This window comes from Dermacentor albipictus, chromosome 1 (assembly GCF_038994185.2).
Source record: "Dermacentor albipictus isolate Rhodes 1998 colony chromosome 1, USDA_Dalb.pri_finalv2, whole genome shotgun sequence".
Lineage (NCBI taxonomy): Eukaryota > Metazoa > Arthropoda > Arachnida > Ixodida > Ixodidae > Dermacentor > Dermacentor albipictus.
The window spans coordinates 337,818,908-337,844,289 of record NC_091821.1 but is presented as its reverse complement, the minus strand read 5'-3'; the positions used below and the strand labels follow the sequence as shown (position 1 = coordinate 337,844,289).

Here is a 25,382-nt window from a genome sequence, read left to right as displayed (position 1 = left end):
CGGCGGCATCGTGCACCTGGCCCTTTCGCGAAGGAGGCATCTACCGCTGAAGGCTGCGGTATACTGGTTTGACGTGGAAAAGGCGAAATAATCCACGAAACGCGATGCCTGCGCGAAACCTGAGCGCGAGTCAGTCGTCTATATTTAGACGAAGCGTTTATGCATCTCTCAACGTAAACACCGATGGAATGTTTCCGACTTTCCACATTCTTTTTTTTTTCTTTTCTTCTAGCCGTCCGAGCAGCAGTGGCTTGCCTGCGCGCATTTTTTTTTCTCATGCATATCAAGCGCAGCGAGCCGTCTACCCGTCCGCACTTTATGTATGCGACGGTTTCCCAGGCACCGCGAGAGCTGACATGAAAGGCACCATCCGCGAAAGATGCGTCTGATAAGTGCGGCTGACAATGCAGCTCGGTAGCCACCGTGTGTTTTAACGCGGTAGCGTTAAGGAGACCGTGTTGCGGAAAATCCGGCGTCAGCGTTGGACGTCGCATCGGCAAAAAGATTTTTGTTGAGCTAGTCGGTGAGACATTGTTACGAGGAGGACAGCCGCGGAACGACACGTATGGAGGAATAAGTACAGACTGGAGGCGTTCGTCCTGTGTATCCTTTCGATACACAGGATGTTTGTAGCATGCAAAAACTAAAAGAAATTAAAGAACAGACAGACAGTGAAGAGTCAAAATGCGCTTTCTGGCATGTGCGTCTCCGGTTTAGTTTAGTATTTTTGCGATGTGAACACCGCCGCAATGAATCACCACCAACTCGCCCTAGCTTACACATTTTCTGTGCATCCTTATTTGTACCTGTGTCCCTTCGCATCTCTCCTCCTCGAGCTGCTGTTAGCTCCGACACACATACGCACGCACGCACGCACGCACACACACACACGACACGCATGTCATGATATTCACGCCATGACCGATCATATATGTCCGTCATACACTCTTGTCATACTATGCCAATTTTGGTAGATACCAAGTTAACGAAACGATTATGAGACCACTAAGACGTAGGCGGATGGATGAATAGGACGAGTGCGGTTATAACCGCTGTCTGTGTGGTATGTAGACTACGTGCAGGAAACGTTAAAGCGTCGCCTTCACGAGGCTGAGGTGTGAACCTTTTAACTCTCGTGCCTGACGCACGGTGCTGCAGGCGATTTTGACATGCATGAGGAGCGGTCGTGCGTGTATACGCCTCCGGCATTCCGCAAACGGCAAGGCGCTCGCGAGACAGCAGTGTAGTATGGCGGCACCCCTGGTTTGCAGCCGGTTTCGGTCGATGTGATTCGCGCCATTTCGTTTGTCTTCGAGGCAGTTTTTCATAACAATTCTAGAAGGCATGGTAGAAGGGCCTGAAGGTTACCTGACTTGGCCATGTCACTCTGAAGGCAACATCAGCTTCTCAAAGCAATACCGATTGGCAAGAAAACGCACAAAAGACTGAATTATCGGACATAGCACACAAACGTTACGAAGGTAATCCCATTTGTAAGTTTGTGATGGATGAAATCAGTAACAAAAGGCCAACAGCACCATACACAGGCAGCACTAAGTGCTCGGAGGAGAAAACGTCGTTAGAACAAATTGCGTTAACTTTAAATGTAGAATGCTGATAGCATTATGTAAGGTAGGAAACACGCACAAAAAGGAAACATTAACTTTATCTTACAAACCAGAATTTCACGAATTAATGCCTTTGGTTTCATTAGACGTTCATATATATGCATCAAAATTAAGCCTAAGTGGTCTGTCACTCTTGGTTTGATATAAATTTCTTTTATTTTACTCCATAGGCGACGCAGTACTGAATACAATAGGCTGTTAAGGCGAATATTTCATCAGTTCATGCGGTGACGTTAGCGAAACGTCAATCGTGTCTAATTGACTGCCAAATACTGTCAATTGACAGTCGTTATAGGACTGATCACATGAGTATATCTGCGTTAAGGGCAGCGCGCACAACTCGCATAAATTATGCGCGAGAATCTTGATTTCATTGTACTTAGTTGTACTGCCTATGAAATCGCTCATCGTGCACGAACAATTCACAATGCGCCAACATGCTATGAGTAATTTAGCAAGTTTTTTTGGTGCCATTAGACGTGAAAAAATAAAAAAGAAAATCCACCTCCATGCCACCCCGTGAAAGTGTATGTACAGCGAAGCTGTTGCCGAGGTTACACACCATCACCACAAGCGACGTACACAAAGAAAGACATTCAATATGCGACGTATACGTCACGCCCGCACGCACGTCTCCGGAAGTGTAGCGTGCATTCTCGTTCTCCTAGGCTCTCCGCCAAGTGCAAGTGCGTTACTGAGCTTCATGAATGCTTAAAAGTAAAATATGTCGGAAAAATGCACAAATTACGACTTACACACAACCTGCAGACATGGTAGTTTCGGATTGTTAGTCGAATAGGTGGTGAAGCCGTTAGCGCAGCATACATGCTTTCATTCTTGTAGGCGTTCCGTCTAGCGCAGGTGCGTTATTGAACGAATTGAACTTACCAATGTAAAACGCGTCACAACATTCGTAAAATTTGACTTACGCACAACCTGCAGACAAGGCAGCATAGGACTATAATTCGAATATACGAATAACATAATTCTGTTACGCAGAAAGTCAAACACAATGCCTTCCAGCACCGCTTATGTCATAGTGCAAGTCACTTATATTCCCGTCTCTAATTCTAACGTAACTATGTTCTAGTGTTGAATTCTCTGATATGCTGAAATTATCCAATTCCTCCCCCTTGTTCAATGAACTTGCCTCAGCTGCTGCATGGATTCATGGTGCCAGAGAGAGCTGGTTCTGGAATTCAAGATTAGCGTCGCCAATCGAGCATGTTTCGCGCTGTTTCTTCGTTTATTGATATTATCAAACACCCAATCGCGACAAAAAAGAAAAACAAAAACGACTTCAAAGAGGTTACCCAGGCGAATTTTTTATCGCTGTCCTTTTCTGCAATATAATTTTCTTTCCACAACGGTGTATCATACGGACGTAAGCCGCCCAGGGTACTTACTCCCTGGGAACTCATGTGGGGGATTCATACGGGGGCGCGAGGTAAATAGCTTTGCTCTAAAACACCCCTGGGAACCCGCGTCACACGGATTCCTCGTCAAGCACACCAGCCCTACGCTTTAGCGCTACGCCACGATTGCCCCGCGGACAGCGGGGGACTAATCCTGAGCGTTATCACGCACCGGCGCGCCACCGGGGCAATTTCATAGGTGTACTTCTTACGCGCGCCGCTAGATGGCGTAGCGTGTCCAGAGGCGTGCGCGAGGGAGGAACCCGGTTGCAGTACACGGCTCATACATGACGCGTTTCGGCAGTGGCCGCGCGGTATGTCGCTACATTGCTAGAATGCTAATCGCATTAACGTCGAAAGTCATCGCGAGACGGGTTTTGCCGGAATTTGTGTGTGTGTGTGTGTGTGTGTGTGTGTGTGTGTGTGTGTGTGTGTGTGTGTGGTACTCTTGACTACTGTGTGTGTGTATGTATGTATGTATGTATGTATGTATGTATGTATGTATGTATGTATGTATGTATGTATGTATGTATGTATGTATGTAAGCTTCCGTGGTCTTCTCTAACTGAAGTCAAGTGTCGGCCACGTACGTTGGCCGCCGAGAGGACGAGCCGGTGCGTCTTGGGCAGGTTCCGCCATCGCGGCAGGGACGCGTCGGCGCAGTCGACGCCGGCCGCACTGGTCGACAGCGGCGTGCCGCTGGTCGGGTTGGCGATGAACACGCTGCCGGGCATCGGGCTGCGACCGGGCGCGGCCTGGGCCGTCGCCAGCAGCAGCAGCAGCAGCCAGCTGCATACTGCCAGTCTGCGCGTCGTCATGCTTAGAAAGAGAGAGAGAGAGAAATAACTCTTCAGTGATTCATTCCGTCTCGTGGACTCATTTACTGCAACAGCAGATAGTTTCCCCAGTGCTGCTCAATGTTTGGCAAACCCTGTAACCACGTGCAGAGAAAAGGGGACAAGGCGAGCACTTGCTGCGCACGTGCAGACTCACAACTCCTGGCCGCAGGCGATCGCTCAAAACAGTTTAGGAATTTTATAGCGATAGCAAGGATCCTCCAAGCGAGTCTGCAGACACCCACGAGCAGACTATGCTCATATTCTCTATTCATGCCCAAAACACTCTCCCCCTGCCTCTTGGCATGTATCTAGTCCGCAGCTGTGGGAGGCTGCTTTGGCCAGCTCGGAGCCGGATGTCCAGCTACGGCTAACGATCTGGGCAGCGGAAGTCGCCGCCAGGCATGATCTGGTGGCCACGACCGGCAGCCTGAAGGCCACCCACGGAACGGCGGCATCTTAATTTTCTTTTCTTTTTTGGCCTTCATTAAATAAAGTTTATACCACCACCACTTCCAAGCGAATTCTTGCCGTCGGTGTCGCCGTGAGGCTCCGTATATATTTAGGTATATATATGCTATATGCCTTACCAAGCTATACGACATGCGGTGTATGTGGGTTATATTGCCGCATCATTGTATCGCTGAAGTTGCGCAAACAAGGTTTTGCATTCCTGACAAAATTATTCTTCAGAATTCTGACCATGGCAGCCCAGAAACAAATGTCATGAAATAAAACACCGCCAGCGCATGCTTTCGATCTTAAATCTTCTCATACTTAAATACTAAAATTGCGAAACAATAACAGAGTTCAAACCTGAGAACGATGTATTTTCATTGGCGCGGCTGTGCACTACCTCCGGGATCGGCCCATGAATGAGGTTTGAAACATACTCGATACGGGAAAGTGCTGGCAAAGTCGCTAAGAAAGCTTTAATTAATAAACCTAAACGAAATTGTCAGATGGCAGAATTCAAACAGACGACCCCTAGCACAGCAGCTCGCTTTTACTTAGCTCACGTTTACTTCAGTTCATATTCTCATTACAGCTACGAGACTTGCACTTCGTGTAAAATTCTAACATTTTATCGCATTCATTGCTTCGCCCTTATGGCGGAACTGTGGTATTTTTCTCTCCAGCCGCAGGTCTTACGGGATCATTAGTAACAACGGCGCTCACAAGCTAGGCGGTCTGGACATTTTCGCCTATAGAAAAAGACTGCAAGCGGGAGTGCTCTACATACGCTCCGCTTCACAATAACGCGGAACTGCAGTAGGCGCCATTCGACTTGGAGTGAGACCGCGCGAATGCACGTGCCCTTGTGACACGGGTCCCTCCACAATATCACAAAGACACAGTGTTGCTTTGGGACGATAAAGCCATCGAAATACTGAACCATGAGTAAATCACTGATTAATACCTGTGTCACACGGGCACATTTGGAAGGCCATCCAGTCAACGGCCTTTGAAACGCCACAACTCTATCGACTCAAAGGAGTTGTCACGCTGCTACACGGCACTTTTGAAAGGCCGTTGAGTGGTTCAGGCGTTTCTCGCAAAATTGTGTGGCGCTGCGGATCTTTATTTTCGTTTTCATGTCACGAGAAGTTAAACAACATTAAAACCATTTAAAAGCACTATAATTTCTTTTATATTTGTTTATACATTAAAAAAATTTTGTTTATACAGTGCCATACATATATGTTTAGTTTTTAAGTTGTTGAGTAGCGAAACTGCGGCAACGTTTGCGCCGCTCGATGCGGCTGCCGTTCTGGTGTGTGTTCGCACATGTCAAGTGGCAAAAACAGTTTATTGAATAATGAATAACACTCATATATTCGCAACTTTCACGGCCTATAGGGGGCGCCACCTTAAATCCAACATGGCTGTCCGAGAGATTAAGAACTAGAGCAGTCGGTGCAGTGCTGCGGTCGTCTTGCTCAGTGACATGTTGTTTCGCGTCGTCATGTTGAAATGTCTCTTCAATTTACACGCCCGCTGTCGTTAGCCTGCGTAATGGCTCATATTGGGCGAGCAGAACGCAGGATTCGAAGCCTGTTTGAAGGCGAGGAAGTCCTAAACGCTGGTCATCTTGTGTAGTGCGGCATAAAAGTATGCACGTCGACGTCCGTGACTGTTGAAGGCCTTTGCATACAAACTCCGCGACGGTGTTATTAAGAGAAGTGACCATGCTTTCTGAACATGGACTTTACACGGTGTGGTGCTCTCTGCAAGTTGTTACTTAGACCGCTTGAATAAGCCGCCATGTCGAGAAAAAAGAAACCTTCCCGGTGTCGCGCGACCGAAGACCATTACATCGACGGCGTGAAAAGCAGCCCTAAAGCAGCGTTTTGTGTGCGAAAATTTCTCGTCTAGTTATCCCTGGCTGTGTTCACAAAGCTGGATGTTTAACACGAGAAGTAAACAAAAAACCATATCTGACCGCTTTTGCGAGCTATATATACGATAACCGTTCACCCTTGTAATTTTGTTATTGCGTTTTATGCGTGCTGTTCAAGCTACAGTCTTGCGGTAGTTTTACAGCCTGCGCGAGTCCTACCGCGTCTTGCCTACAGACAGATCAAGCGATACATAGCCGATATTTACCGGTCCGCGGCAATGCTCGCTTCATTCTTCCAGTTATCTTTATAAAATAATATACGCGCAGATAAGCTCAGGGTTCGCTACGCGAACACTGCACAGTAGTTTAACGTTTGTTGGACTACGATTTGTTAACTTACGAGTGCAGTCATGCGCGCCTGTGCACACATTGCAGCTGCGCATCGAAGTCGCAGACGATGTACGAATTCCAGGTCCCTCTAAGCCTGCGTCACTTTGCTTCGATGCACAAATGAGAAACTCATCTTTCTGTTCGAAAATGGTGGAATGTCAAACCGGCGTTGCAGAGCACGAATGCATGAACGAGAACAAGAAATTTTGAAGCAGGTACAAGGCTTCACGGAGAATGTTTGCGCTCCAACGTAGCCGCAAAGGCATGAGTGGCAAGAACGCAAGCACCAATCATCCTACAACACATTTGAGTTAAGATTGCGCATTATTTCTTTCCCTGCACGTAATGTAGAGCTATGCCTGCATCTTTATGGTGGTGCGTCTATTCGCGATTTCAAGTGCTCGGAATCGTCGCTCATCTGTCGTATTCCAAAAAAGTCCTCCGGCATGAAGTGCGCACTGCAAACCTTCATAGCTTCTGTGACAGCTTTGCCAATCCGCAGCTTAATAATCAATTTTTTCCTCATGGACGCAGCCGGCGGGAATGAGTGAAGGCTCACATCACCTACCGCATAACCAGCGCTCAGCACCCATTGCGGCACGCAGCAAATACGGTTACTCGTATGTTTGCTCATTCTGAACATGTTAAGTGTCCTTCAGGATCCCATGGGAGCTTTGAACGCATTAAAACATCAACCAAAAGTGAAGGAAAAGCGTACTAAACACCAATACGCTAGCCGAACGGGTGGCAGCCAGCGGCGAGTATAATCTTTCGATTGCTTCCGGCCGCCGCCGCACGACGGCGCCACCTTACGTGAAAGTTGCGAATAGTATTTTAAGAGCATTTGGTTTGATTTGTTCTTTCTAACCGTGAGTACGAGCACAATGTGAACGAGAAGGCATGTTCGCGCTGTTTCCGCTTCCGTTGCTCAAAGGCCATCGAGATTTCGATAGAGTTGTAAGGTGCTCCGTTGACTCGATGGACCATTGACTCGGCGGCCTTCGAAACGGCCCGTGTGGCAGCTCGAACTTGACCTTTGAGTCAACTGACTATCGGTTGGAAGGCCTTCCAAACGCCCGTGTGACACGGGTATAAACTAATCCTCCAGATCAAAGCGTTGTTGTCGAACGGTCTCGAGTTCAGCGCCCGAGCATGCTTTGTAAACTTGCACTAACGTTGCGAGGATGCACCAGAACTAATTGGACAGTTTCTGCATAGAATCGTGTTAGTTGAGGACGGTGTTACAAAAAATCGACCCTCTTCGCATTACTTAGAACAGACGAACGCAATCGTAGGCGTCGTCGTCATGCCACCGTTTCTTTCTTTCTTTCTTTCTTTCTTTCTTTCTTTCTTTCTTTCTTTCTTTCTTTCTTTCTTTCTTTCTTTCTTTCTTTCTTTCTTTCTTTCTTTCTTTCTTTCTTTCTTTGAATATTTGCTGAAAGCAATACCTAATGTAAACTATAACGCCCACCATGCAGCGGAGCCCTGGATTGAAGGCACCCTATCCTAGCGGTGCCCTTTCACATTAATAAAATTTTCATTCATTCTACATTTGAAAACTAATCGTTGCTTACAATCTTTCAGAATGCCACAACTAGCTCTTATGTAAGAACGAGAACAGTTCACACTTTTTTGAGTGCGTATGTGGCCTCCTCCGTTTCTTTATTCTCTGTAGCATCGTGTACTGGCTAAACCGAATAATGGCTTATAAGCAAGTCACTTGTCGCGTGCTTCAGCGTGCAGTGTCCGTTTCCGCATTCCCTTATATTCCTGTGGTGGTGGTGGGTGTTTCTTTCTTTCTTTCTTTCTTTCTTTCTTTCTTTCTTTCTTTCTTTCTTTCTTTCTTTCTTTCTTTCTTTTCGTAAGGGGGGAGGCGGGTATTTCGCGATAAATGTATGAGCTAGGAATCTATCAGAAATGTAACGAAGAAATTCGCAGCTTTCCATCGTGAGCTATTTAGTGAAAATTCCTCTGTCCCATTTTCTTGGCCGTTCTGTATTCCACCACGAAACTAAATGATACTCCAAGTACACTCTATTCTTTTTTACACTCTTTGTGGCTTACCCCGTCCTCCTATAATCATCGTCATCAATCTTACGTACACTTACTTTAGCTGTCTGCGCTCGCCACTTTCCTACCAGGAACGCTGTGCCAGACTGATACGCACATGCCCTTCCTCGACTGAAAGTACCAGGCTTGCAACGTAAACAAAAAGAAAGAAGAATAAGCGGAAATAGATGGCGCGATTACTCTTAAGGGCAAGATAAGTCCCAAAGAGGGCAACATTTTCTGGGGGTGTAGCCGTTCGACAGTTTTCTCCGACATAAACCTTTCCACTTGGCGGCAGTCCACGAAAGTGTATATGCGTTGACGGTATGTGCTCATCAGCGTCGACGTCAAAGCGCACCGTGAAGCACCGCGCACAGTATAGATAACGCTGTCCGCGGACCCTTATCCGCGACTTTTGTGGCATCGCGTAATCTTTCGCGGCCGCTGTCAGCTTAAGCTTATGATATTTGCATGCAGGATTCCTACGCGGAACGTGCAGGTGCTGTATGAATTACTGCTGCTCGTGACGCAAGTCGATTCCTCGCCCCCGCAATGTCTTATCTTACGACGACCATCGAATAACAGAAATAGTTAAATTATGTGGTTTTAACGCGCCAAAACCACGATATAGTCGTGAAGCACGCCGCACTGGGGGACTCTGGAAATTTAGGGTACCTGAGGTTCTTTAACGTGCACCTAAATCTACTGAGTGCACGGCTGTTTTCGCCCCCGCCGAAATGCGGCCGCCGTGGCCGGGATTCGATCCAGCGACCTCGTGCTTAGCAGTCCGATTTACACCATAGCCACTAAGCAACCACGGCGGGTGCCCGTCAAATAACACCCGACAGCTCTACGCATCGTTCCGGAAGGCCAGAAGTTTCTGCTGAGCATTTGGTACGCCTGTAATTCTGGAGAGCAGACTGGAATAGGAGTAATACTCCATTGATAGTTATTTTTTGCCCTAAATAATAATAATAATAATAATAATAATAATAATAATAATAATAATAATAATAATAATAATTAATGATTTTGCTCGCTGGAAGCCATACCAAGGAGGAAACGCGCGAATCGAATATGCAGCATGCATTTTTCCTGTTGCGAAACTTGTTGACGTCGGCAGCGGTCAGTGCTAAATTGACATTGTCAATATTGTTTTCCTGAACTGTTTAACAGCCTTATTTGACAGCAAATACATGTAGCCATACAAAAAGAACACAGATAGATCAACTTTAAAGTTAACTTGTTGGGCATAACTTAGCTGGTATGCTAGTCCAATTGTAATATACGGCGAGAGATGAGAGAAAGAGAGAGAAAAATAAAGAAAACACACGCAACAACATACAGAAACGTGGACTAAATGCACCAGCGCGGGAACTCAATGCAGTTTAGGCGGTCTCATTAAAGCTTGTATCCCGTAGGGACGCTACAAGCGCCTTTGTAACGCCTTGATAGCCCCACTGAAGACATGCGGCATGCGCGCTAATTGTATTAGCCGGTCTATGAAAAAACGGCCGGCGCAGCTTCATGCTGAGTGAGTCATCATGCGTCGTAGCACTGCACCGCGCGAGGACGCCTGGCCGTCGACGCCGCGCACTTCCTGGCCTCGTCGTGCGGCCTTCCCGGATGTATCTTTCAAGTGTGCCATGCTAGCGGCGCATTAGAATCCAGAGACTAAGTTGGGGCACCTGGAGCAGCACCCGCCTACGTTTCTCCATTGCTCTAAGCGTCACGAAATCAGCGCTCCGGAATTACTTGCCACATCTTTAAGCGCGCAAATCAATGGAGGATGGTCGCTGCAATCCGACGTGAATGCCGGTCGCCTCGTCCGCGACCAGAAGCTAGAAGTCGAGGAACCTCTGGCGTATACCAGTCCGTGCTTCTTGCTCCAAACGAGCACTCCGTCGTATGTAGTTACGGCATCACTAATAGGGAACGTTCGCGTAGGTGTTCACTGCTATCTTGGCGAAGCGGTATACTTGTCTTGTACATGCTCTAACGCTGCGCAGAGACTGACCAGTTCGTGCTATATGCGCGAAGCGAGCACACCCTTGTGGTTGCCACATCCCTAATCGGGAACGTCAGTGGAGAGAGAGCTACTGTAACCCGAGCTGAGAGCCGGCCGCCTCGATATGAAGTGCGGAAGCCGGGGATTGCCGGGCTCTCAGCTACCCGTATAGTCAGGAGTGCGACTCCTGCCAATGCACGGACTCGCAACGGAACGATCCTTCGTGTCGCATCGCGACGCTAGATCGGCGTCAGCGCGAAAAACTCGCCACCGCGCAGCGCACTCTGCATGCAGTCCGCCCTGCTCTTCTTCTCCTCCGGGCGCGCAGCCCAAGGATGCTCGGCACCACCCTGTCCGCGCGCCGAGCTGTCGCACAGACCGTCTCGCGCTGTGCATGTCCCCTTCGATGAAAAGCAACAGCCTGAGGAGCCGACGAGTGTGACACCCGCACGTTGCGATCCTTACCTCTGCGTCGTGGTCACTTTTTTTCCCGGGATGCGTTGCCGGTGGTTCCGATCCAAGATGGTCGGTCAGCCTGTAGTGGACGACAGAGTGCTTGTGTGCGGAGCAGCTGGGAGGAGGAGGAGGCGCCTGCCGATCCCCAGCCGCGTCGCGCGCCGGTCGATGGATCCGCGCATGGGCTCGGGGCGCGGGGCCATCGATCCATCGCCGGCGCTGGCGCGCTCCCTGCTGCCATAGGTTGGGGCATGCGTGACAGAGCGTGTTACGCGACTGTTCGTGGAGCGGCCTAGTGGTGCCACACAGAGCACGCTCCCGTTGAACGCTCAGCCGCCACACACTCAGTTCGGCATCGGAGGACAGACTTGTCGCAGCGCCATCGGCCGGCAACTCCACTCCAACCTCCGACATCTTTATTTCGAGGCAGCGCACCGATACTGTAAGTTTAGTCGACTGTTAACCAAGAGTTCGGGTGCTTAATTCTGCCCGTTGTTCGTGTCCTGCTTCATCTATCTTTCGTCTTGCGTCTGGAACTTCGTGCCACGCTCCTGCCTGTAGACATTGCCGTTTCTGTGGCAGCATCTCTCTCCATCGTCGAGTGGTGGCGCGAGAAGAAGCGAACAGCAGCAACGCGGGGCCCGCCCAAGGAGCGCCAGCCGGTCGGTCGTCATAGCCGTGGAGCGCGCACCAGGCTCGACCGACTGCCGCCCTCCGTAGCCAACGTCGTGAGCCGTGAGACAGCCGGGACTCTCTCCTCCGGCGTCGTCGTCGTGGCCCGTGCAACGGCAACTTCGAGAGGAGGCTCGCCACAGACTCTCTGCAGCGCTGTCTCATCCTTCCTGCACGCCTCGGGGGCTTCTCCACTCAGCTGCTGCAGCCGCGGGTTTTCGAACCTGGCGCCTTCGGTGCAGACCCGAGCGTGAGCGCGCCCCGTGGCAGACGCAGCCCGCCGGTCGCGTCGTCCCTAAACCGCGCCTGCCTAAAATTAAACCCCTCCGCCGCCGGCAAGCAACAGACTTCCCCCCCCGGCTCAACCCTGGCTCCGCTGGCCAAGGACAACGCGCGGCTTTTCGCCGTCGCCTCGGACAGCTACGTAAGTCTTTGCTCTCAAAACGCCCTTCCGCCCACCCCGCCCCTCGCGCGCCAGGGATGCAAACATCGCGTTCGCTTCTCCGCTGATGACCGGCTGCGGCAAGCGGCTGGCTGCCAGCCTGCCAATAGTACTCCATTGGCCGCGTGAGCGCGCGCACGTGCTCGCTGCTTTTTTCGGGCTCTTAGCGGCCACCAACCAGTAGACCGCGCCTGTCGCGCTTTTCCGGGACAGCTTGCCGTTTCCCGGCCGATGGGATCCGCCGTCTGAGCTCTGCTCGAATGCTGCGGGTGCCCTGCGTGCCGTAGATGCCTGGCCCTTGATTAGAGTGCTGCCCGGTTTGAACACTGTCTCTCCTGGAAGCCCACACGACTCCGCTGTTTGTGAAGTCTCGCGCGTCTCGCCATTGGGGCAAGAAGTCTTCGCAGACACTTTACCTGTGGTGATTGTTACCACTTAACCATGGGCGCTTCTTCAATGTTCTTCGCAAAGTAGGACTCGTGCACGTCGTCTGCAGGGACCACGTTGGGCAAGTACAGCAAGTTTCGGTATACTTGCCGAATTTCCCGTTTTCGTCTCGTTTGCGTGGCTGCTGTTGTTTACAAATGAACGATTATTATATTTTGAAGATCGATAGCCGAAGGCTTCCGCCGGGCATAGGTAATGTGTACAACATGTTAGTGGCTTCGTTTTACTTTTATTTTCTCCACTGTCTGCGTGCGTAATAATTTTCAGCACCCAGAGGCAGCTATAGTTTACGGTTGGGACCTCTGTCCCAACTGTCCCTCTATCCTTGCTTTCTCTCTCTCTGGGACCTCTGAGAGCATTGACAGAAGGAATTTCGGAAATGATAAACGACAACGAAGAACCTTGATGTGTCCCGTAAGTGCTTAGTCCCAACTATAAGCGATGACAAAACCACAACGCTTTAGTTACGAGAACTTGTAGGAATGTTGAGCTTCAGAGACAGTCGCGACTTGTTGCTGCAGTGGCTTAGCTTACAATGAATTGCGGCTAAAGCTCTACAGGCACCAGCTATATGGCAGAAAAGAGGCGTGACTCATTCGCATTCTTTCCCGTATGTTCATCCTGAAGCAGCCATGTCCGCTTTGCAACTTGACAGACGAAAAGTGGTCTCCCTTGCTTTTTCCCCCGCATAATATAGTTGATCATTTACATGTGACGGCTTGGGTATAGCTAAGTAACTCGGCAGCTGCAGCTGATATTGCCAACAGATGAGCTTGATCTTCGGTCGAAGTTTGACATTTCACCGCCATTTTTCTCGCCGCGTTTCCGAAGTCAAACGCCACACGAATGCGCGACGTGCAAGGATATCAAAATTTATAAATCGGATTTTGAGAATTCTATTGTGTCTAACTTATTTACCGCTCATATTTGCATCTGTCAAATAGCGTTGTTAAAGAGCATATTCCAGGTTTTGAATTTAGCGCGCACAGACCTTCAGCACACCAGAGGGCAGCACGAGCATTTGTGTACAAAATTCGGCTGACTCCAAAGGGCAAGACATTCCTAGTTGTTGGAATGTGCCGGATGTTTAGCTGCTGTTTCTGCGTACTCTATGCAGATTGCAAGACAGGTGGACGGGCTCGAGAAAAGAAACAGCGAAAAAAATGCACGCAAGCTATGCTTTAAACTGAGACATTTTGTAGTAAACTTCGTTATAAGCAGCGCCTATGAATATCCCATTCGTCATCTTCACATTCTTCACTCAATGAAAGCTTTCCCTATCATCGACTACCAATTCGCCCGACCGACCTTTTAAACATCGTGGCAACAAATGCTGGTAGAAATTTTTGTCCAGTTACCTCGGAAAAAATTAAAAGCTGAAATCAAAGTTTCACTAGACGTCAAGCGGGAAATACTTGCAGACAGAACTTTGCTATCTCTCACAGGTGCATGTCTCGCTAGAAACGGCTGCTGCATGGAACATTTCAAATCATTAGTATACAAGGCTGTGGCGTAGATGTCCCCGGCCCTGTGTTGGACAATGAAGATATCCCTGTCCCGCTCTGCATTTTTTTCGCTGGAGCATTTTTGTTATGAAATCGTGACATGGTCGTCCACTGCCGTGTCCATGGGAAGTTGATGGTCCGACTGGCGCGCCGGTTTTTGTACAAAGTTCAGTAGTTCCCGAAATGCACTCATTTGAGACGAGATCAATCATATTACTAGGGAGATTCCGGCTTTCATGAGACGTAAGAGATGTTCGCCTGAAATACAGCCTGGCATGGTTACTCCATTCTTTAGGCGAATGGTGAGGCGTTGCTGTGGACACACAAACGCAAGCTATCGCATTCACGCCCAGACAAGCACGCACACGTAAGGGTTACTTCATTAGCGCTGTACATATTTAGTATGACCTCACGCGGTTCATGTTGGATACTAACAATGGTATCATAAGTTATATAAGTCTGTAACAGTTCAGGCCGGAAAGTTAGATGAGGTCAGCAGCTGTTCAGTGTCGTGCCTCGAAGCTGTTAGCTCTGTCTGGTAGCAAAAGCGAGTCCACGATTCTGCTGATCTTCGCCAGACCTTTTTTTCTTAGTTGTATATCTCCCTTTTGCTGCTGTGTAATGTTGCGCTCCTGTCGATGCCATCTGTTTTTTTTTTCGCTGTTTTGCTACAAGCCTGCGCTATCACGCCAACGTTCTCCTGTTGTTTCCATCGATTCATTATACTGCGGCATTTCGTGAGCCATCTGCTATAATTGAGCGAAGCACGCAGAAGTAATGTGGTCTCACGTGCCATGGATACGCCCTCAAACAATATTTGTTTTTGTTGCTTCCCTTTTTGTGTGGTGCAGTTGATGATGGCAGTCGAGTTGGGCTATTTCCGTCTTTTTGTATAGCCATTCGCCATATGTGAAGCTGTGCCAAGCTGCAGGCTGCGGCGTTTGCCTTGAAGCGAGGATAAAACAGGGGTGTATCGGGAATTAGCTGCGGTGCGATCAGCTCATAGAGACGACACATTTGACTTATTATATTACGGCTGGTCGCTTCGGAGAAGAGGTGGTAGAATTAGGTTTCGAGAACACAGCACTTTCGAGAGTGCGCTATCGGTTATCAATTTGCGATCTGCTCAAATGTGCTTAATATACTAGTTACCGCACACACCATGATGATGTTACTTACTATGACTGTTGGAAAGCGATGAGATCACTTTAATATTTTTCGGAAATTACTTAACGTGGTCCTTCACAATATTACTGTCTCTCACGAAATGAGTTTGTGCTCATCATAGTCTTACTCGCTTCGTTCTCACCCATTACTCGGTGCGGACCTTTCAAGCAGCTCCTCGACAGGAACAAGAAACCCTCTTTTTTTTTCTTCTTCGTTGTAGTACACAGCGAGCCTGCAATTGCTTTGGTCCAAACTTGGCAAAGGAATGAGGGAAATATTCTGTTTTATAGTATTTGAGAAGACTTCCTCTGTAATGGTTAATGTTTTGTTATCTTCATATTATCGAGTTATCTTGATCACCGCAGGATATTACTTTAATTGTATGCTCTTCGTGCAGTACGCGTGGTCTACCTAAAACCCCTGTCTGTGTGCTTTACGGCCCTTCGCATTTGTCTTCTTGTGCTGATGATTAACGTCGACGTACTGCATGTGTCAGTACACAGCACAGCTATACATTTGTGAGCATTCTGCCGAAACGCTATACAATGACAAAGAAGTAGGGTATATATATATATATATATATATATATATATATATATATATATATATATATATATATATATATATATATATATATATATATTAGTTGGACTTCAGATCGACAGGTTGCAATGGAAGCTTGCCTCGTGTACTTAACGTTATCACATCAGAAAGTGCATTCATACTTCTAAGAGCAACGAACAGTTTTGTTGCAATGTTGCCTTAAACGCGAAGCGGTCTGGATATTCGATAATTGCGTTTCTGTGAAATATTGTTTTAGGAAATGTGACACAAAAAGTCATCTAAGTGAAGGCAAGCGTGGTGGAAGCAACATATTCGTGGTATTGAAGCCCGAGCAAAGGACACATGGATACCGAGACAGGACGAGCGCTTGTTGGGCGTGTGTCTGTGTTAGCGCTTCAATACCATGCCGTGAATATCTACAAATTATCCCAACTGTCCACACTTCCGTGGAGTTAACTTTCTGAACTGTCGTAGGCTGCATTTTGTCGCAAAGACGGCTTTGAAATGTCTGCTGCCGCCTCGGCGTACTCCGGTTTGAATACTGGCCCTATCGGAGCAAGGCGACGGTACAAGACCCTGCAAATAAGTGAGATTCTCTCCTCCGACAGGCGACCCTGTAGGCTCCTCGGAAGGTAATGCATCCCGAGAAGTCTGCCATGGTGACTCCGCTGCCCCAGACGCCCACCCTGGTGCTCATTGACGGAAGCTGCTCACTGCTGAGCCGACAAGTGAGCGTGAATCTTCCAAAAGCGGAACCCCTTGCAACTCCCCAGTCGGCATGCGCAAATTAACTCGCTTTCTTTCCTGGGCTGCCGTTGCTACCTAACCAGCGCTTGCATGCAGGAAAGCTCCAACATATTCTTGAGTGAATCCGATGAAGCCCTGAGTGATTTCAAACCACCGCTGACCGACGTCGTGGCCAGCCTTCGACATGAACACGGCCCGTACGTGGCGTGCTTCGCCACTTTCCCTTTGTCCTCATCGCCGTCCGTCGTGCTCGTCTTTATTCCCCTCTTGCCATCTCTCAAGCTCAAATTATCTGGCTAGAGGAATGCACCCTAGGTTGACCACACCTTCTGCCCTCGTTATCTACAAAAATGTTATCTCTCTGACGACTGCGGCTGACGACTCTGCCGTGGAGCGCTCGACTCTCGTACGCGCGCGGTGACTCAGAGCAGCTCGCGATTAAGCGCGAGTCATCATCAAGAAAACCATGCACGTGCCGAAGATTCTCGCTGACGGAGTAGGTTCGACCCAGAGGAGCGACAGGCCTATAGTCCATGCTTGCGGAAGGAGTTACGACCTCGTTTATCTCCAGTCTCCGGCAAACTGCCGATACCTGAAACCTTGCCATTCGCGATGCCCATCTAACCGTCTTGCTAACAACTCACCATTGACTTCTTTTCCACCCATTCAGCGGAGCCTGAGTGCCATCGGCCGTTGCCGGCATGTTGCATGCAATCAACGCAGCCAACTTCTTCAAGGAGTTGAAGAAGTTGGCTGCACACACACACACACAAACACACACACACACACACACACACACACACACACACACACACACACACACACACACGCACACACACGCACGCACGCACGCGAGGGTCTGCACGCACGCACGGACACACTAAGCATACTGTAAGCTTACAAATCTGCAGTCCGCGTAAGCTGAAAGTGTGTATCATGTGCACTGTGTAAATTCGTGTAAGCCCGCAGTCCGTGTGTACAAGCAAGAGCCTGAAAGGCAGCTGGAATGTTCGAAACACGGTACATACGTATATTTTGGATGCGGGGCGAAATGCACAGATTTGCTTGCACACATCAACACTGGTCCAACAAGGAATGACTCGAACCAGCATGAAAGAGGTTAAGTGAATGCCTGCACGTACTCGGACTGCAGCGAACCTTTCGACTAGGGGTCTTGTTTTGGACCTGGCGAAGACAAGGGTCTCCTTGTCATAACGTTGACACTAATCTGAGGCAGCGCTTGTTTTACCACTGTTGATCGCTTCAAGCCTCCATCTTCGTGTGGAAAACTGTCTTGCATGAACATTGCTTGCTTTGATTCTGATTCTTTTTGCCAGTGCTCTGCTGATTATTTTCGGTCACCTTCTATAGCTCAAATGTGAAGGTTCTGGAGAGCTAGGAGCGTGCCCCTCCCCTTCCTCTCTACAAAAAATACATATAATAAAAAAACATGTAGAAGAAACCAGTAGCACTGTGAAAGGGATCAGCAAAGAAGCATGTGTATGAAAACTTCCGCTTGTCAAAACATCCGCTCGGGGCTGAGCTCCGCTGTTTAAAAGAAAGCTATCTTTATAGCTTTCTTTTCCTAGGGGGTGGAAGGGGGCCGCAAAGCTAACTCGTCTAGAGCAACTTGTGTGGTGGGCCGGGGAGACTTTCGAAGCCTCTTCACCTACGTCGCGCGTTACAAGCTCGCTCAAGAGCAATGTGACTAGAGCCGGTATACAACGTGAGTGGCAGAGTGCGCGGAGCGAAGCTCGGACCACGGACGAAGCTCAAATAGAAATCGCTCTAGAATAGCATCGTTACGTCATGCCGGCCCAGTTCTCTCCATTGTCAGCCGTTGTGCACGTGTTGTTTTCTGCTCCAATCGATGGCATATTATGCAATCACTCGTCGCGCAGTGTGGAGGCTTTCTGGCGTTCATTCTCTAAATCAGGCAACAATACGGTGGACATGCTCGAATCGACGAATACTTTCGCATGGTCAGATTTCCAGCTAAACTTCTTGAACCTAACTGTTCGTGATGCAAATTCACAGCTCAAACTCCACAAGACAGGACAGGAAGAACAGAATTGAAGACGAAAGGAAGCTAGTCCGATCCCACACCTCGGTGCTGTATACATTGTCGTTGGAAACGAGTTGTGCCGCCCCCACAAAGCTCTCCATCGTCTTTCTTTCTTTCTTTCTTTCTTTCTTTCTTTCTTTCTTTCTTTCTTTCTTTCTTTCTTTCTTTCTTTCTTTCTTTCTTTGTGTTTTTATTGTCTCTGTTTTAAAGGAGGGGGGTATGGACGGTGTCAAGCGAGAAGCGTTGCATAACCATGAAACTGACTTGTATTTGGCCCTATTGTTTTTCACAAATCCGGCCATCTCCCGAAACACGAACGAGAATGCAATGCAAATAGTACGCGTATCTACGGTTCGGACAGGTGGTACTCTCAGCAGATTTTTTTTTTTTTCGGATGCAACATTCCAATTCTTCCGGTCTATTTCCGGCCGTTCATTTGGGGCTCGTCTCTAGATGGACGTCCGCGCTCGTTTGCCCAAAATTCTTCTGGTCACCCCGCGAGTCCAGTGGGTGTTGTAAAAAGCTCCGTTCGCAGAGGTTGAACAAACGCTCGCCGGGCCCAGCCAATGCGAGTGTTGCCCCGGGGCGAAGCCGGTCTTCCCGGTGGTGGTCTCTTGACGGGCGCGCGCACTGTAGACTCGCGTCGCCAAACTTTCCGCTGTCTGGCGGGAGAGAGAAAGCTCTGCTGCTCTTTCTCCATTAGCGCCGCGCCTGATAGAGAGACCCGAGACGAGATGTGTAGGAGAGTTTAAAAGCAGCTGGCACGCAGCTCGTGATGGAACGCTCCTTTCTTGGCGAGGGGAATGTTCCCTGCCCGCGGTCGTCGGCTGCGGCATTGCGCTTCCTCGACAGCGTCACAATGGGCGACAACAGACTCTACCGCGGTTGTGTTTCAGGAGACATTTACGTGACCTTTAAATTAAAGCTGTGAACGATTAACAGCTGGGCCCGTATTCACACGAAGCGTTTGCGCAAAGATTGTTCGTATGCAAAAAAGGAGTGAGGCGTGTAGACAGCTAGGACACAAGAGTAGAGAAGTGGACAACACGTCTTGTCCACTTCTCTACTCTTGTGTCCTGCCTGCACGCCTCACTTCTTTTTTGCGTAATGAATCCTTACCAACTAGCTCAGCTTTCTGTCGTTCTTGTTCGTAAGAGCAAATTCAGTCCAATCCTGATGCTGGGCATACTGTTAGGGAAAGCGACCGGCCAAGATGCAAGATCTGTTATGAACGAAAATCTTTGGGAATTCCGCCCGTGATCCTTTCGACTGCACATTCGTTATTCGCGCCGGCGTAGCTAAGAAACTGTGCGGCAATCACTGATCAGCTCATCAATAAACTAAAATTTCCAAATTGACTTCTTAAATTATTTTCCTAAGTGAACGTATGTTGCGACTACGAAATCGAAGCCGGTCAATGGTATAAAGGCACGCCCATCTTACAGGAAGCCGGCCGCTGCGTCACCAGCTTCGAGATATTCGATCAAAATTCTTCCGCGAGGTGTACGTTCGTGTTTCGCGTAATCTTTGTCCCGCAGTGTGCAAAGAAGGCTTCCAGGTAATATTGCAAATGTATAGCCAATGACCGAAATTTCGCCGTCGTGTTTGCTGACAGATATCTCGAAAATAGCATTGTCTCTGCACGCCTTCTAAGTTCATTTCTTGAGCACTGGTCGGCTTCAATGAAGAAACTGACTTTAATGTAGCATATTGAATTCAATGGTTAGCGAAATATAGGTAGTAAAAAAGTGAATCGGTGAGCATCGCGCAATCTCAAATGTAGAAAAATTAATTTAAAAAAATGGAATTCTGGCGTTTTGAGTGCCAAAACCACGACCTGATTATGAGGCACGCCGTAGTGTTGGACTACGGATTAACTTTGACCACTTGGGATAACTTAAAGAGCATCCGATGCACGGTGTACAAGGACGCTTTTGTAAATGCGGCCGGGATTTCATCCTGCGACCGCGTGCTTTGCAGCGCAACACCAAAGCCACTATAAGGGACCACGGCGGGCTGCTCAAACGTATTCCAACGCAAACAATCTGTTGCTGATAAGATAACCTCCTTACTTCTACCTCACCTTTATTAAAATTTACCTGAACTCTTCGGTAGAACATTGTAGGCATAATTCGCTCCTGTACATTAGGTCGTCCATGCGCCTTAGTTCAACGGCCTAGCGGTTGGGGAGAAAATATGTTTAAACGGTGGTTCGAGGCTATATATGGGAAAGTGGAAGGACATCGGGCCAAGTATGGGTCAGTATTTAAGCTTATGTGATTTGGGATCATAATGTGATCACTATGTGAGTCAAGTCTCTCAGTAATACATTTACATCTCTAAATGCGGTTCAACGAACAGTGACGAATGCACATAGTGAAAGACGTACGCCGGTTGAGGGCTTTCCCGCCTTGCCCCTTGCTGCGTTTCTACCTGTTCACAAGGCAACGCCCTGAAGCGATCGTTTTACTATAGCGTTGAAAACAATGCACCTTACAACGACCTTTAGATCTGTTTCTTTTGTTCACTTTTTTGTTGTTGGCGGTGCTGTATGAGCTTCGAAAAAAAGAACAAGTTGACAAATTCATGGTGTTTCTTAGAAACGAGGAAGCCCGGCTCGCAACTTGCATTGCGCGAGGCATGAGAATGTGGGCAGACACTCGCCTTTGTGGCATCGGCAAGGCGAATGCTACCTCTCTATTCCTTTTTTTTTTTTCTATAGAACTGCTGGCCGGCCCGACAACAAATCCTCGTGGTCGTCGTATCGTGTTTATTTCATTAACAATGAAAGAGAGGGGGTTATAGCGGAATAGAAGTCTGCGTAAATTTTGGCGGCCACTTATATGTTCCACCGTGCATATACGAAGTGCCATAGATGGTGCTCTACCTGTTTGCAGTGGCAGTAAGGCAATATTTGTTATTGTTGTTTAATAACTGCCGACAGACGGGAAGGTAGGCTGTTAGTCAGTGCCGTCCGCAAAAACTAGGGTAGGTACTGCGTATGCTCTATATAACGCATTTTCATTTTGTCCTCCAGTCTGTTTGGCTACTACTGTAATATGCTGCGATGTTTTACGCGACAGTAATTTTCGCCTGCGATCCATGCGAACTGGGTCCACCCAAGTTTTACAGTCCCCCAGTGCACCAGGGCAAATGCATGGCCGTCGTTCGATGTAGCCCTCGGCGCGAGGTTTTATCATGTTAGTGTTTGCAACTACAAGCGTCTGCGTCAAATTTACATGCATTATATGCAGGCCATGGCAGTGCCAATAACGAGAAGGATGTTTGTATAGTGGCCTGTTAAGTCATTTACCACTGCTTTGTTAGAGCTAGCACCCTATCGAAAACCCCACATGCCCTGTTGTCTGATATCCAGTAATCGCGTATGGACATATCAATGTCCTATATAAAACATCGGGCAGAACTCGTGTACGATGGCTAGCCGAGTGTGCGAATAGCCGAAACGCGTCGTGCATGAGGCGTGCGTCTGCAGCCGGGCCCCTCTCTAGCGCTTGCTTCCGGACACGCTCGCCTTCTGGCGCCACCGCCGTGAAGTCCGCGTGGCACACTTACAGTGACCCAAGTTGGCGTCAAAGAGGTTCACTTAAGAGAGGCACATACACACGCGAATGGCCCACATTTTTAATGCTCTGAGCATTCTTCGGGAACTTCGTCCAGTTTGCGTCATGTCTCTGCGTGTGTTCGCGCCTAACCGCCATCTTGGGTCATTCGTAGTCCGTGGACAAATGGGTAGGGCACCGGGCTGCTGTTGTGGGAGAACCAGGTTCAAAACCAATCGTCGCGCCCTCACTCCCTTTCTTTCTCGCGCCGCAGGACACCGAGTCGTCGTCGCCTCCGGGATCCCCTCCCGCGGGGTCCAAGAAGGCGCCGGGATGCTCGTGGCGCGACCAGTGGCGCATCGGGGCGCTGATGGGCGCCTCGGTGGTGTCACTCTACTGCTGCGTCTTCTGGCTCATCTACGCGCTCTCCATGGAGGGCGGTCGGCGGCCGGGACTCTTCCTGTCGGCCACCTGCCTGCTGCTGCTCGTCGCGCTCGGCGTGACGCTGCTCTCCATCCGCAAGCTGTGCGACCTGCTCGCGCCGGCGCCGGTGCCCGTCTGACCCGTCAGCCCTGAGCCGCTGCCTAGCGCCAGCGCGCTGTCCGACGACAGCGCCGTGTAAAGCCCCTGGTGGCACCCGAGAGCAGTGGCCTACCTCATCAAGGATATTACGTCACGCGTAGGCGCACGTATGCGCTTACGCGATCCCCGAGAACGTGGAGTGCGGTTTCCTGCTGCAAACGCTAAGCTCTCAGTGCCCGTCTAGTGAACGGAATGTTATTATTCACCTCGGGATGGGCTTTCACGTTTCGTGCACATTGTGAATGGTGGATAATTTGTATTTTCGCCGGTCCAAACATCTAAAAAGAAGACGTGAGCCGTGGGAGCACCGATGACAGAAACCTCACACTGAGCTCCGGGGCTCATATAGTGTTGCTCTAGGCCACTTTTTATCAAAAACGAAGAAGGAAATCATCCTCAAGTAGAGTAGAAAATATTGGAGCGCAACCAAAGCGCTTTCCTCGAGCGTCTACCAGAGAATTCAATTTATTTGCAGCAGGGAGCTTTGGACACTCGCACTCGTCTGCTGAACTGCTTACTTCAGGGAGCTCTGTTAATAGCTTACCTTCATCAGGAGCAGCTTTTCACAGTTCAGCCACCATATATGCCCGAGCCCTCGAGAAGGGTTCTCAACCGTCTTTTTCTTGCAGACAAACGGTGAGACATTTCGCTTGCATCGTGACGCTACAACCACGTTACTCTCAACTCATTCGTGCGGATGCATCCTGTGCCACGCCATGCGAGCCACCTCCACGGAATTGTGCCAGCCTGCAGGCGCGGGCTCGAAATGAGAGTCTTGGTATTGTGGACTACCGTCGCGGTCTATTTCGACTTGTCTCTGTGGACGTGAATAACTCTTCGAACTTTTGCATGAATTCGCTTCCTTGTGGACAAGTTTTACAAAGGGCACTGTTTCATACGTATTCGCCCAACCGCTTCGCGCGTGTGTACATTACCATTTGATTCAGTGGTTTGTAGCCAGCCCTGCATGCCACGGCACTCTTACAGCTAGTTATCTCTCAGGCGCGATTTCCCAACTTCTAAAGGGTGCTGCGAACCGCGCTTTCTGCAAAGACGCGATCGCCGTGCAGTTGAGATGCGGTCACTACTCGCGTACAACCACTTCTTAATACTATATATATACACCGACTCGTTACTTTGGAATATATGCGCACGACTGGCGAAATACGTTTGACCGGCGTGCGCGAGGCTGCACAGACAATGAAATCGACATGATTTGCGAACTATACAAGATTACTCATTTGGCGGTAAGAACATGTAAGATAAAATGCTCATCTTCCGTGCACTTTAAGAACGCTTTGTGAAGTTGGCGAACCCGTGGCTGATTCTTAGTATCTTTTTCTCCCTTGGCATATGGTTCGGGCAGCGTCTGTGGTGCTTGATCACACACTTATGCAATCTTGCGACACCTTTTTTTTCTTCGCCGATGTGCCTACCCTGCTTTACCGCTCAAAAATGGGGTGAATGACGGATCTTGCCTATACTGATGCAATTGCATGTGGCTTGGCTCAGATATATGACGAAATTACAAGAGAGCAAAACGGAGAAATGGCGAACGTATGTTCTGGAAGGCCCTGTTAAGCGTTTGCTAAGGTAGTTGCAGTACTAAAAAAAATGTAGAGGAGCTGCACTGCGCATCAAGCTGAATTCAATAAAATAGCGAGGAAACGAAACGAACAAAGCGAGTTTTCTCACGACGACTCTAACGGATGCCATCGCTCATATGAGATGAACTACATGCCATCCATGCAAGCACTGGCAGCGCAATGCCCGCTCTGTGGCAGCCTCCCTTCTCGTCTGTCAAACGTATTTTTGTCTCGATTCTTGACTTCGGCAATGTGTTCCAGCATAGCAGCCTTGTGTGAGAGACGCATGTCCGTCACCGCCACGTACGAACGCGCTTTTAACTCAAAGTACACGCTGACTGCTATAAAGTGGACAGGTCGCGAAGCTGGAAGCGTCTTGGTGCTGGCCGCGGAGGCGGCCAAGTGATGTACATGTCTATACTGTGGTACCAATAACAATATATACGTTTTACTCTCATGATGCTACGACTGTGACCTTATAATGTCTTTGTATACAGGAAAATGAAGTACCTTGCCAAGGTGTAAGAGCTGCGTTCAGCTTGCAACTACACAAACCATCTGCAGAACTATCGGCAACCTCCGCTCTTAACTTTTAACCTGAAAATATCGTCAGCGACGGGACACATGCGATATAATCGCCTCGCGTGGGTTTCCGTTCCTTGAGTTTCACTTGGGTGGAGGAAGCCTCTGGAGTCTTCGGGCCGTGGTGGTCCTAACGCCTCCCGTAACCTAAACCTGTGGTCACCTTCTGAGGACCCTGTTAACTTTCCGATGTGCTCTGCCACCACGTCTGCAGCGGATGCCCGTCATCCACCGCGACTGCTTCTGGCGAGAAAGATGCGAATGAGGAGAAGGTGGCGAGTTCACTTGGAAAACACATGCGGGGAAGCAAGCGCTATTTCTGTACACAAGTTTTGGGGGT

At 48.9% G+C, this 25,382-nt stretch overlaps 2 protein-coding genes across 6 annotated transcripts in view; one reads left to right on the top strand and one right to left on the bottom strand.

The window, feature by feature from the left end:
- The window catches only part of LOC135899459 (neurogenic locus notch homolog protein 1-like), a 32,105-nt gene extending 20,853 nt beyond the window's left edge, over positions 1-11,252 (bottom strand). For both annotated transcript variants that reach the window (XM_065428755.1, XM_065428823.1), the window contains exons 1-2: positions 11,133-11,252; positions 3,634-3,862 (exon numbers count right to left, since the gene is read on the bottom strand). In XM_065428755.1, coding sequence (XP_065284827.1) covers positions 3,634-3,861 — 228 coding nt within the window. In that variant the 5' untranslated portion in view covers position 3,862; positions 11,133-11,252. The remainder of the gene's footprint in view (positions 1-3,633; positions 3,863-11,132) is intronic.
- Positions 1-24,920, top strand: part of LOC135899707 (uncharacterized) — a 52,157-nt gene extending 27,237 nt beyond the window's left edge. The window contains exons 1-3 of one of the 4 annotated variants that reach the window (XM_065429128.2): positions 11,549-12,219; positions 16,529-16,648; positions 22,567-24,920. In XM_065429128.2, the coding sequence (XP_065285200.1) occupies positions 16,556-16,648; positions 22,567-22,854 (381 nt within the window). In that variant the 5' untranslated portion in view covers positions 11,549-12,219; positions 16,529-16,555 and the 3' untranslated portion in view covers positions 22,855-24,920. The other 3 variants (XM_065429214.1, XM_065429064.1, XM_065429288.1) reach the window with 3 other exon arrangements.
- Positions 24,921-25,382: the final 462 nt, after the last annotated feature.